This window comes from Nicotiana tabacum, chromosome 9 (genome assembly GCF_000715075.1).
Source record: "Nicotiana tabacum cultivar K326 chromosome 9, ASM71507v2, whole genome shotgun sequence".
In the NCBI taxonomy this organism is placed as follows: Eukaryota; Viridiplantae; Streptophyta; class Magnoliopsida; order Solanales; family Solanaceae; genus Nicotiana; species Nicotiana tabacum.
Window position 1 is genome coordinate 20,760,216 of NC_134088.1, and position 13,954 is coordinate 20,774,169.

The window sequence follows — 13,954 nt, forward strand, 5'->3', positions numbered from 1 at the left end:
AGGGGCTCAAACGGGTGTATTCCTTGCATGTAAGCACATGATGCATCTAGGATATGCATCATCTCCTCAACCTCATCATCAATCATCAAGCTATCACACAACATGAGTGCTTTTTCTAGAGAGTCGTCTAGATATACACTCGTGTCAAGAAGTTGCTCATCCACCTCCACAACAGATATCATAGAGAGCTCCTCATAGTGGCGGGGAAGTTGGATTGCTTTGTAGACATTAAAGACTGCTTCCTCATTTTCCACCCTCATAATCATTTTCCCTTCTCTCACTTTAATTATTACATCACCAGTAGCCAAGAGAGGTCGTCCCAATATGATTGGAACTTGTTCATCAGCCTCAAAATCTAGAATAATGAAGTCAACTGGTAAGATAAATTTCCCAATTTGCAGCAGGACATCTTCAATCACTCCTTCAGGGTAGGCTATGGACTTATCAGCTAATTGCAACATCACAGTGATTGGACTTGGAGCTCCCAAACCCAATTGCTTAAACAAGGACAATGGCATCAGATTTATGCTCGCCCCAAATCACAAAGAGAACGACCCACATCAATATTACCGATTCGTATCGAGATGGTGAAACTGCCAGGATCCTTCTTGAAGTGCACTCCTCAATAAGTGCAACTGTCTCGAACTCAGTCAATTTCCTCTTGTGAGCCACTATATCTTTTATGTACTTAGCATACTTTGGAATTTCACGAAGTACATCCACCAATGGAATATTTAATTGAACTTGACTCAACATAGAGAGAAATTTGTTGAACATGCGATCGTCATTCTTTTTCTGCAATCTCTGGGGAAAGGTGGTGGTGGCCTTGCAGCCTCCACTGGCTCTGAACTTGCATCATTTTTCTTTGACTCGTGTATTGCCTTAGGGGTCAGCTCCCCCTCAGGTATAGGTTTGTCCTTTCTCTTCTTTGGCACTTCCTCTAGTTCCCTCCCGTTTCTGAGTGTAACTGCATTAACTTGAGGGTTCTTCTCTGTATCACTGGGAAGAGAGCCTGTAGGTCTAGTATTTTGATTTGCTGCTAACTGCCCCATTTGCCTCTCAAGATTTTTGAAATTGGTCCTGAGCTGTTGATTGTCAAGTAACAACTTTTTTAGCAAGTCATTCGTACTCTCTTCTGTTTGTTGGGGTGGCTTCTGAGGCTGATTGAAATTTCCTTGAGGCCTACACTGATTCTGATTCTGTTGATTTCCACCCCATGAGAAGTTAGGATGATTCCTCCAATTTGGATTGTAAATGTTCCCATATTGTGCATGCTGATTCATCGGACCTCTGTTTTGTTGCCCCACATAGTATATAGATTCAGGATTCGTGGGGCACATGTCACTCATATGACTGTCACCACATAGTTCACAGCAAATAGACATCTGTTGTACATGTTGCATTTGTTGTGTTTGTTGCATTGTCATTCTGTTCATCTGATTTGTCAGCTTTGCAATATCTGCTCTCATGGTTGAGAAGTCATCAAGCTCAATCACCCCAGCTGCCTTCTGTTTAATTGCTCTTCTTGCGTCCCCATCTCCTTGCCAATTATGATCATTAGGAGTGAATTTATTTAGTAAGAGTTGTATTTCACTATACGGCCTCGCCATGCAACTACCCCCACAAGCTGAATCAAGATTCATCTTTGATGCCTCGTCTAGCCCATCAACAAAAGTGTGACCCAATACCTCATCAGTCTGACAATGATGCGGGCAGTCTCTGAGTAGCTTCGTGTATCTTTTCCAAGCTTGACGAAGTCTCTCGCCATCCCGTTGTTGGAACCCAAGAATTTGGCTCCTCAGCGATTTTGTCTTCTTAGTAGGGAAAAACTTGATTAGGAATTTCCTTGCTAAATCATCCCAAGTGTGGATTGAGTTCGCGGGCTCCTTTTGCAACCATTCCTTAGCTTCCCCCAACAATGAAAAGGGAAATAGTGTCAGCCTGACAGAGTCCTTGGAAACGTTCGGATAATTGTAAGTGTCCGTAATTTTCAAGAAGTTCTGAATGTGCCTCTGCGGGTCTTCATGAGATAGACCCACATATTGCCCTGTGGACTGAATCAGTTGTACCATGTACTGTTTGAGTTCAAAAAGCCCCATGATATCAGGCTTCACGATAGCCTGAGTCATATTAGCAAGATTGGGCCTTGCGGCTTCTATCACCGGACGCTCCTCATTACCTGCCATCTCTATTGGATGTGGTTGAACTACGATGTCCAACTCTCTTTCTATTCTCGTTCTAGCTTCGACTTCCCTCCTCACTCTATGAAGTGTTCGTTCAATTTCTGGATCAAAAGGAAGGAGGTTGTTTGCACTTCTACTCCTCCGCATTCAAGAGAAGATCCTGCGTTAACACAAACAAGGCAAACTGAAAATTAAAACTTGAACAAATAAGTAATAAAAGCTTAACTCAGTCAAGTAGCTAATTTCTAGTTCCCTGGCAACAAAGAAGTAGATGTTGCGACCAAACACACTCACGCAAGCATACGTGGTCGTCAAGTAATAGAGTAATGAATAAAGTATCGTTCCCACGAAAACTTATGATTAACTTTTGACTAATTCAAACTCAAATAGCTTATTGATTCAAGCGATTTCTTATAAAATAGATAATTTTCTAATTTACTACCTAAAAACTATCAAGTAATGAAATACTAGAAATCAACACAACACTTAAATAGTTTTGAATAACAATCAATAGGAGATAATTTTCCAGGGTCACGGGTTATCTAACAATCATGTTGCATTCTTAGCTTAAAATAACTAATTGATTTATCTGGATTGTGGATTGACAGGGTTGATATTACTCATAAGAATCTGTCGAGTCCTTACTCGCCTATTTAAGCCAACTTAATACCTATATGTCTATGGAATTAAGATTAACAAGAACGTATTCATAATTTCTGTATTGCAACCGAGCAAGGCAATTAGGTATATGTCTATCCTAACTGCGAATCCGTTCCCCGATGCTCGGATTTAAGAACTTACTCTATTTAGTTCTATATGCAATCTAGAGTTCCCACTTTCGAGTTCAACTCTAGATTCGTAGATAGTATTTCACTGTTAGCTGCTCAGCAAAATAATTAAAAACAGAATTAAATAAACAACCCAATATGATCAAATCAACTTCGTCAAATTAAACTTCAAACATCAACATTCATGTATACCCATGACCCTAGAACAATAGGTTTCTTAGCCACTCATGTTCATACAATCATCAAAAATAATGTTTTCAAACATAAAATCAATGAATACTAGGAAAGGGATGGAAGAATTGATCAAATCCTTGCTTCCGAGTGTTTGGCGCCTCCCTCCTCTCTCTAAATCACATCCTCCCCTCAAAAATAGGTTTAGGTTGGCTTTTATATGAGTTGGGGTCGTCTAAGGGTCGAAATAACCGAGTCCTAGTCGAAAAAGGACACTTTCCCGTCTTGAGCGTCCAGGGCAGCATGGGGCGCTGGCCCTGGCGCTCAAACATTTTGGCTTCTAAACATTTTGGCTGCTGCCAGTGTCCCACGCTGGCTGTGGCCCTCAAATCTCTCTTTTTGCGATTTTGTCCCGATTTTGCTCCAATTCGCGCCCTTTCGTCCCAAATTGCATCCGAATGATTCCTACACATAGAAATACCAAAATTTAGCACAAATAATCATATTAAACATCTCAAATCGTCGATACATGAGTAAAATGTGAGGCGATATATATCAAAATATGCATACATTAAGCAGATTATCAACAAGTTTAAATAAGGTAAAAATCCCTTCCTCCTAGTAAAACACGATATGCAGTTGATATCAGGCGTGATTCGCGCCGTAATATCCAGTTGATAGCGGATATTCCGACTTCTCATTCGTCCACTCTAACTGTCTTCCCTTTAACCTCGATTCTTGGTTTTGATTGAGCTTGATTCTTCCCTTGTTTGGCCATACCTGATCCTTGATGTGTCATTCGTACCCCCGGGCTCTGAACTGTGGGCACCCTCGGCTTTACCCAAGCCGACGTCGAACCACGTTGTCTTTCATTTCTTCATCAGGAAATTGAGGGTAACTTTATTTTCGATTTTACCCATACACAGATAGTCCCATCACCTATCGGAGAGTAGATTTATAGGAATGGCCTTCTTGCGTACGCTATAAGCAAGTTGACAAACTGAAACATCCCATCAGTCGCGTCGCTCTGACTTCGGACACGTGTCAGCCGCCGGTTGACCACCCTCGGTAGTTACTGAATTCGAAATGTCACGTATTCATTATTTCTTCCCTTTAAAAGCTCTGGTTTCCTTTTTTCACTTTTTTACTTTTTGATTTCGAACCTTCATGAGTTACCCTCGAATTTTTTATCTACTCATCAATCCTTCAAATCTTCATAAGTTGTTCTTCTCATCTTCATATCTTCATCCCTTTTCTTCAATCCTTCATATTTTACCTTCAAACTTTTATACCAAATCTTCAAACCTTCATACCAACCTTCAAATATTCATATTTCTAAGACTTCAAAGATGGTTCCCCAAAATACTGGACCTTCGACTTCTACCTTGGCCACAGGCACCGAGGCAACCCTTTTGGTAGTAGCCCAGAACCTCCTCTCACTGAATTTATCCCCGGAGACTGCTCCATAGATAATGACTTCAAGATCGAAAAAGTCTCCAAACAAGGAGACCGAGGTGAGGAGGCGTGGAGGTATGCCTGCTCCATCACTGAGGAGACGCTCTAAGTGGTCCGAGAGGACTGCAAATGGGAAGGCAAAAATATAGTCGTTCCCAGTCTTGATGAGTATATCACGATGCACGTGGAAGGGTACTTAAGTGTTTACACATATCACTTCACGTTCGGTTCTGTGGATACGGTGGTCCTTAATTTTGTAAGAGGTATGAAATCTGGCTCGGGAAAATGCACCCGTATTTTTGGAGGATCGTGACCCTTCTCCGTCACTTTGCTAACAACACGGAGGAGCCTCGGTTCATGATTGACCATCTGCTCTGAGTTTATAGCCCCCGAATCTTCCGAGGGGGTTAATCAAGCTCGTCCGACGAGCAAAGAAGACTCCCTTCTCTTCCATGGACGAGGATAAGGACCGAAGCAGGCAGGGAAGGCTTGTTCGGATAAAGACCGAAGATCTCATTCCTAGAGGTGAATATCAATACATAATGCATTGTTGAACATAGCTAACATCTTATGAGTATAATAATTGAAGCTAAATAAGTGAAATGACACATTTCAAGGTAGAGACAATTATATATAGCTCCTATGGAAGTACGTACACTTGCAATGGGAGAAAGAAAGAATATTACTTTCACTTGCATGATACAATCCTATATATGGTTCGAGGTAGCTATCGTTTTACTGGTTCGGCCGAAAGTAAAACTTCCACTTGCATGACACAACCCTATGGTCTAGGGCAGAGCTACAGATCAACTTAAGGGTTCGGCAGAATCTAATAATTTTAGCCTAGACCTTGTATTTATATTAAAAATTTTACTTTAAAAAGGGAATTCCGGTGTACTAAAATCCCTCTATGCACGGGATCCGGGAAGGGGCGGGCCATAAGGATATATTGTACGCAGCCTTATTCTGTATTTCTGCAGGATGCTGCAAAAATTTCACTTAATATATATAAATAATTATCAAGAATCTAGAACCCATGAACTCAAAATCCTGGCTCCTCCTGTGTCTATGGTTCATGTATTCTCCAATTCTAAGTCGTGTCAAAAGCAAAATGGCAGTCATTTCATTTGTGTTTTTTGGGGTTAACATCACCATAAAAGCCTAAAAAATAGGTTGATTCGAGTGATCGCTCCCAACCCCTCTTCCATTTATAAAAGCAAAAAAGCCCTTGTTTACGCTATTATGCTTAATGTCCTTGCAAAGAACTTGAAATATTTCACGAAATTTTCAACCATTACGATGTGGCTTCCACTTTCATGTATGATTAAATCATATTGCACTTTCGATGGTAATGAAAAAACTCAAACGACATATAGCTCTAATAATACTAGAAAAAGTTAGTCGACTCGGAAAATATCCACTTAATTTCCCAACATGCTCAAAGAAAGAAGATAGATCGGTTAAAGAAAAACAAGGTATAACGGGCTCTCCACTATTACTCACTAAAAAATGCTATTATGTCCTCCCCACACGCCAAGTTAACTTATTATTATAAATAAAATGATCATCAGACTTTCAGGACAATTTCCAAGTCCATTCATTTTGAAAGAGAGTACAATATCTTTTTATCCTCCATAACGGGAAATCTCCCACTATATATTGGTCATTATCTCTGATATGATTAAGCGTATATAAAAGTGGCGGACCCAAAATTTTGTACAAGCGGGTTCAATAAATAAAGATATTAATTGACAATTGGGATAGTACCCGGCACAATAGGAGAGATTTATGCAACACTTTTTTTTTTCTTTTTGTTTAATAATGCTACCACAAAATGAAAATTTTATTTTAATAAAGTTGTATTTACAAAAAAAAAAAAAAAAAAGACAACAAGAAAAAGAGATACATAAAAACTAATAGAAACTAAGTATAAGATAAGAGGACTTATAAAATAAACTAACAATTATAGTGTAACACAGTAAATAATTTAGCATAAACTAATTTAAGATTAACTAAAAAAATAATAATATCAATTGTTGCAATTACATATTTTATCAAAATTTATGTAAGAACTTTCTAGATAATTTTGGTTTCTTGAAGTAAATAGATGATATAATGTAATTCTTACTATTTGATTTGAGTAAAAACATCAAATTTAAACTAAAATAGAAAACAAAGATTAGAAAAAGAAACACATGAAGTAGGAGGAAAATAAACTAACGGAGCTTGCGTTAGTATTGATGGTTGTATGTCCACACGTGGAAAATATATGTGACAAAATTACAAAATCAAGAACGAACAATAGCTGCAGTTGCGTCGAACACTCGACATCCGAGAACCTTTGAACCCACTAAAACCATTTTTACAAGGTTTGAACTTTGTTCAAGTGGGTTCAGTAATAACAATATATCCAAAGTTGCAGAATATAACCTATATAAAATACTAAAATTTTCCGACGAAGCGGATTCATATGAACCCTCTTGGACCTATGTGGGTCTGCCCCTGATATATAACCTTCAATTATTGAGACAGATATTTCATCTAACTTTTGAAAGAACCGGTTGAACAATACTTAAAGTAATACGTTTATTTATATTTTAGTTTCCCACCTAGTGTTTGGTATCCCTGTGGGCCTGACTAACTCGGATTTATGCAAGGAAGTCTTATTTTATGGGTAAAGAGCTCCCTACCAATGTAACTTCATACCCAGGGATCAAACCCGAAATATCTGATTGAGGATGGATCAATACTTACCACGCTTCTTAGGGGTGTACATGGACCGGATTGGTTCGATTTTTATCAACATCAAACCAAACTAACTATATTTCGGTTTGGATTGGTTTGGTTTTGTCGGATTTTTTAGATTTTTTATTACATGAATATTATTTCAATCTTACTTTGTTAAAGTTTTGATAAGTAAATACATTATATGCTTAGTAAAAATAAAAATTTAAAAAATTGGCAAACACATTAAAATATTCTTATGGGAAAATTTTCTTAGTAACACATGATAGTTATTTTCTTAGTCACCTGACAATATTTTTTTTTATGTACACTTTCAGGGTTAACTGTATTTAATAATTAAATATAATAATCAATATGATATCTAAATAATAATATATTCTATTTAATTTTATTTATCGAAATACCATTTCAAATTCGAAAAAGATATAAGAATTTAATAGATCTTGACATATGAATATGAAAGAACAAAGAGACTAACGTATTTCAATAACACTTGATAAGAAAGTGATTACACAATCCATTATTTAAATCGTATTTCTATTAAATATTACATCACATAAGAGAATCTCAAATATTTCTAGACGTTTTAAAAGAAAATTCTATATATTGTCATAAAAGTATATATAAAAATTATATATTTATATGTCAATTTGGTTCAGGATTTTTACTCAATATCAAATCAAATCAAGCCAAACCTAATCGGGGGTTTTAATCGGTTGGTTTGACTTCTCGGTTTGATGCAGTTTTCCGGTTCAGTTTGAACACCCCGCTAAGGGTGTTCGCTGGTCGGTACGGTACAATATTTAGACATTTTGGCTCGGTATTTTTGGTATTCGATTTCCTAAAATGCTAAATCAATATCGTACCTAATTAAATTCGGTATGGTTCGGCTTTTTTCCTTTCGGTTTTGATTTATTCGGTACGGTAACTTCGGTTTGTTCGGCTTCAATGTTAACTAGTGTATAGAACCATAGACTGTAATATTTTTAATTAAAGTGCTCACAAATATAATAAAAAAAAAATTTTAAGCACTGTTGATAAAAATTTATCCAAAACCAGCAAGTATCAACCCATCGAGAGAAAAAAGTACATAAATGAATAAATTTAATCATTGAAAATATCTTATTACTTGCTTAGAGCTCATTCCTTAACTTAAAGAATACAACAAGGACTAATCCAATAGATGCAATTCAATACACGAGAAAAAATACCCCAAAATTATAAAAGTATTATGTTAAGCTGTTTGGCATCCTAAAGAATAAGAGGCAAAATCTGTAGCCTACATTGTTCCTCAATTTTCTTAAAGAAGTACATAAGTATTACTACCAGCCTCAAAGAAAAGTATTATGTAACTTAGTATGATATAGGAGTAATTAATAAGATGTGTATTTTGTAACTTATTATATATTTCAATACGGTATCAGTATTTTGATATCATTTTTTTAAATACCAAATACCATACCTAATATCAAATTTTAAAAAATATTAAACCAAATACCATATCAAATACTAAAATGTCGAATACCAAATATAAAAAATTTTGGTTTAATTTCGTTACGGTAATTTGGTATTTACCAATATCATGCACAGCCCTACACCCCACTACTATAACCTTTAGTGATTTTACGTTCATATTTTATGACGAGCTATCAAGATTCAATCTACAATAAGCTCCATGATGAGGCGTAACTTGTACCTGGTGTGTGTAATAGCTGCAACTTAGCCCAACATTTTCGACTTGCAACATGGTGAAAAACCAATAAAATTTCAACAGACCGATATATACTATAATATATATATTTTTTAAATTCATTTTATAAGAACCTAAAGGTTGATCCATCAAATTAAAATTTTCAATCCGTCTCTACTAAAGAAAACCGATAATGTAAAAGTTTACTACAAGTTTGGTGTGTATGAGTTAAATCCGTTCATTTTATCCATCCATAATGAAATCATTCCCGTGTGACCCGTGCAATCCAACAATGGTAGCATGTGCAGCAGTATCCTTTTAATTTGGGAAAATGTTCTTCAAATTATAGGACCCATCCATTTTTTGTCCCCACAAAGGTATAATTTTGTTACAATAAGACATGTTTCATATTCTAAAATTCAACCTTATCAGTCAAATCCATGCCAATTAAGTGGAATCTTGAACTTATAGCAGAATGGTTCAGGTTGCACCCTTGTCAACTCAAAGCTGGGATCAGTACCCTACAGGCTATAAAGAAGCTAAGACTAATTCTGTGATGGTACTGAAGCTAAGCTGCATAACCAATGACTGTACCAAAATAGCATTTGAAATCTTGAAAAAACAACTATCCTTCCTTTCACAAGACATAAAGGTGAAAATACATGGTAATGCCTAATTCTTCTTTTGCACACAATATTTTTTTATATTGCTCCAATTCTCAAAAAATGTTATTATACACGTGTCACATTTTTTCAAAAATACAAGTTTTATCCCAAAAAGGGTTAATGAAGTTTAGTAGTAACTTATAAACCATGACTATTTAATGACACAACAATGATTGATCATTCAACTTAATTAATAAAATGAAACCGAGTTAAATTACATTAAAATTATTAGTTATTTTTCAACAAGAAATGTTGCCATCAGTACCTCTGAATCCTAAAAATTATGTGATAACGAATCAACATCTAGATCCACACTCGCAATGGCAGAGCCACAGTCAATCAAGGGATGTCACGCCGGAAAATTACATGGTATTGCTAGATAAAAATTTATGTTTTATATATATTTAGTATATGTTGACTCCTTTTAATTTTTCGATGTATTTAATTTTTTATGTTTTGACACCACTTAATAAAAATTCTGGCTCTGTCACTGCACACCCGTGTCGGATAGCCGCATCTGTATCCGAGCAACATAGGTACTTTCATATTGATAAGTCACTAGATACTCTTCTAGCTAGTTGCCTACTTATAAAATACTGGACTATGATCATTTTCCACAAGCTGTGGAATCAAAACATGGTGCAAAGTCTCAAGGGAATGGAGAAGGGAGGATCTTTTATAAGGGATGAAAATGAGCCAAGAGACACTTACAAAATTGCATATATAATCCATTTCTTGCTAGGTGCAGGCAATTTGTTGCCTTGGAATGCCTTAATAACTGCTGTTGATTATTTTGGCTATCTTTATCCAACCAAACATGTTGAAAAGGTTTTCTCTGTTGCATACATGACTTCCTCTGTCTTGATTCTTGTTTTGATGTTGAGTTGGACCAAATGGAACCAAACAATGAGCCTAAGATTGAGATTGAATCTTGGGTTTTCAATGTTTGTTCTTTCTTTAATAGTAACTCCAATTATAGAGTGGACTAATTCGCACCGAAATGGTATAAATGTGGAATCAAATGCAGCTTATTTTGTGGTTGTTGCATCAGTTGTTATATGTGGTTTAGCTGATGGTTTAATTGGAGGAAGCTTAATTGGCTCGGCTGGTAAGTTACCAAAACAATACATGCAGGCAATTTTTGCTGGAACTGCTTCTTCAGGTAAAGTCCTGTGAAATTCCTTACAAAATTGGACATCTTAGCCAAATTTGAATTTGACATTTTCTTTTGGAAAAAGGGTCTACTTTACGAAATATCTTGAACTTATCTTATGTTATACTTTGAAGTCATTCATATTATTGTCACTAGCAAATCATCTTGTATTTTCGTTTGATCCTAACAGAGCTCCAACCTGAAGTATAACAGAGGGTAACTTGAAAGTATAGTCAAAAGAAGCTAAGAGGGATAAATTTGAACTTTTCCCCCCGAAGTATTTTGACATGTGGAATCCACCCGTCTATGTTGAAGCCTAGGAAATATATTAGACAGTTTACAAATATCATAGCTCAAGCTTAAAACTTCAACTTGCCTTTTCTTCTAGGAAAATGGTCAAATTAAGAAATATCTTGGGTTTCTTCTCTATTATACTTTGAATCCATTCATATTCTTGCCATTAGTAAATTGTCTCGCATTTGTACTTGACCCTAGCAGAGCTTCAACCTGAAGTAAAATGGAGGGTATTTGGACCTTTTAGTATTTTTGACATGTGGAATCCACCCAATCCATGCTGGAGGCCCGATCTAGAAAATATATAAAACAATTTTCTAGTAGCAAAGATATGAATGACCCCAAACTATAGCAGATAATAAAATTAAGATATTTCGTATATTAGAGAAGTAAATTTTGGACCTTTTTCCTTTTCTTTTCGTATCTTGAACTTGATTAGTTTGCTTAATCAATGTTTTTTTTATTCAAATGCCAACAGGTGTTTTAATTTCCATATTAAGGATTATAACAAAGGTGTCACTCCCACATACTCCACAAGGTCTCAAGACAAGTGCTCATTTGTATTTCATAACCAGCACAACAATTTTGATAGGTTGCATTATCTGCTGCAACATGTTATATAAACTGCCAGTAATGCAGCAACATTACGCACTTGTTCAAGATAATTGCTTACCATGCTCAAGACATAAATTCCAGGATATGGCAAGAACTATAAGATGGCCAGCATTTGGTATTTTCGCGATTTATACGGTTACTTTGTCCATTTTTCCAGGGTTCTTGGCAGAAAATCTTGAATCAAAGTTGCTCAAAGATTGGTATCCCATTTTGCTGATTACAGTTTACAACCTGTCGGATTTCGCGGGGAAATCTTTCACTGCAGTATATGTTCTGAAAAGCATTGGAAAGGCTACTTGGTTTTGTATTGCTAGGCTAATTTTCTACCCTTTGTTTACTGCTTGTCTACATGGTCCTAAATCGTTAAAAAATGAAGTACCGATTATTTTTCTAACGACGATGCTCGGGCTGACCAATGGATACTTGACAAGTGTCATCATGATTCTTGCTCCTAAGTCAGTTCCAACTTCTGAAGCTGAAATAGCTGCAATTGTTATGGCTGTTTCATTAGGGATGGGATTAATGGCTGGTTCTGTTCTTGGTTGGTTCTGGATTATTTGAACTAAATTATTAGCCATTTAGGCAAGGCTTATTTGTAGCAATAAGTAGAACTATAACTTAAAATTCAGAAATCTTGTGTTCTGAACATTGTATTTATGCTTTAAAAATTTGTGAAATGCATTGTGTTCATCATCCTGATTTTAGCATTTTGTGATGCAGAAAACAATATAAGTTCTGAATCAGACTCCCAAAAAAGTTATTAATTGATGCATTTTGCATTCGAAAACCATGCTATAAATTGAGACCAACCACAAGAAGATGTAAAATTGTCAAATATAAAAGAGCAATATTAACATCAACTCATCTAGCATAGTTGGCAGCATTTTTTTAGTCTCAAAAGATTAACTAATTTTCTGCCCATTCAAGAACCTGAAGTTGTGAGGACCAGAGCTAACACGAAAGTCAAGCTGCCTCTTATCTCTCGGGCTGTATACGGTCAAAATCGAGTTTGCCCTTCGTATAATTAGTCAAGATTGGAACATAATGGACTGAGGATCGTCATTATATTATCGAGATATAATGTGAAGCCGGGTTATCGAGCTCAAGACCCAGACTGATCGATATCGAGCTCGAGTCAATATCGAGCTCGAGTCAATATTGAGCTCGGATCAATATCGAGTTATGATATGAAGTGGTGTTATCAAGCTCGAGAGCCAAAGACCGATCAATACCGAGCTCGAGTCAATATCGAGCTCGAAATCCAAGACCGACCAAGATTGAACTAAGGAACAAAAGGCCGTTGTAGCCGCACTAGGGGAGAGAATCTCGTCGGGAATTAAAGAAAAGCTATTTAACTAATCTATCATGAGATTCCCACTATGTATTTTTAAATCCAAAGTAGGATTCCTCCACTATATCAAGAGTGACTATCATTTATGTAAGGGGCATTCGACATTCGACATCCATACATTCATACACTCTCACATTTCAGAGATTATTGAGATTCACACGCATATAGTAAATATTATCCTTTTTAAGCTTTGTACATTGGTTCATCTTGTTCATCTATAAATCACTCTCTACTCAATTTGGGTTTGTATCTATCCTTTCTTTTACAGTCGATATTCGATACATTTTTACTTATTTTCCCAATTTGTACCAAGTTATACTACGTATACTTAGAACTACGCATAAATTCAACTCTATCCGTTTTTCGGGTAAACAGTTTGGCGTCCACCGTGGGGCTAATGATAACAGTGGTTGTTTGGTACGAATCTCTGCAAAACACACCATTTTACACTTGCTCTCAAAAGTGTCTTTGATTTCAGGTTAAAAACGACGAACTCTCAATCAATGGCCCTACCTATCGACAACGAAGTTGGCCTTCAAAATGAGAACAACATCCTGATGACCGGGGGATGAAAGGCCACACGTAGATCCCGTTGGAGCTCGGGACATATATCCAATTGACGTTAATTCATATGTGGCCATCGAGGCAAACCAACTTTCCGACCCCGAAAATAGCATTCATGGTGGAACTCGATCTGCAGTTCGAAATACTCAAAATGCTGGAGAAGATGGGATCAACCTGCGTATGATTTTTGAAATGTTGCAATCTCAATAAGTAGCGATAGCTCAGTTGTAGAGCCAAACCCAGATACCGAGAAGGGCCGAGCCCGGTCCACCCCGAGAAG

General features: G+C 36.5%; 1 protein-coding gene across 1 annotated transcript; it reads left to right on the forward strand.

The window, feature by feature from the left end:
• Positions 1-10,267: 10,267 nt before the first annotated feature.
• LOC107807706 (equilibrative nucleotide transporter 8-like) lies at positions 10,268-12,452 on the forward strand. The gene is made up of 2 exons (XM_016632142.2): positions 10,268-10,859; positions 11,623-12,452. The coding sequence occupies exons 1-2, from the start codon at positions 10,301-10,303 to the stop codon at positions 12,318-12,320; spliced, it is 1,257 nt and encodes a 418-aa protein (XP_016487628.2). The 5' UTR covers positions 10,268-10,300; the 3' UTR covers positions 12,321-12,452.
• Positions 12,453-13,954: the final 1,502 nt, after the last annotated feature.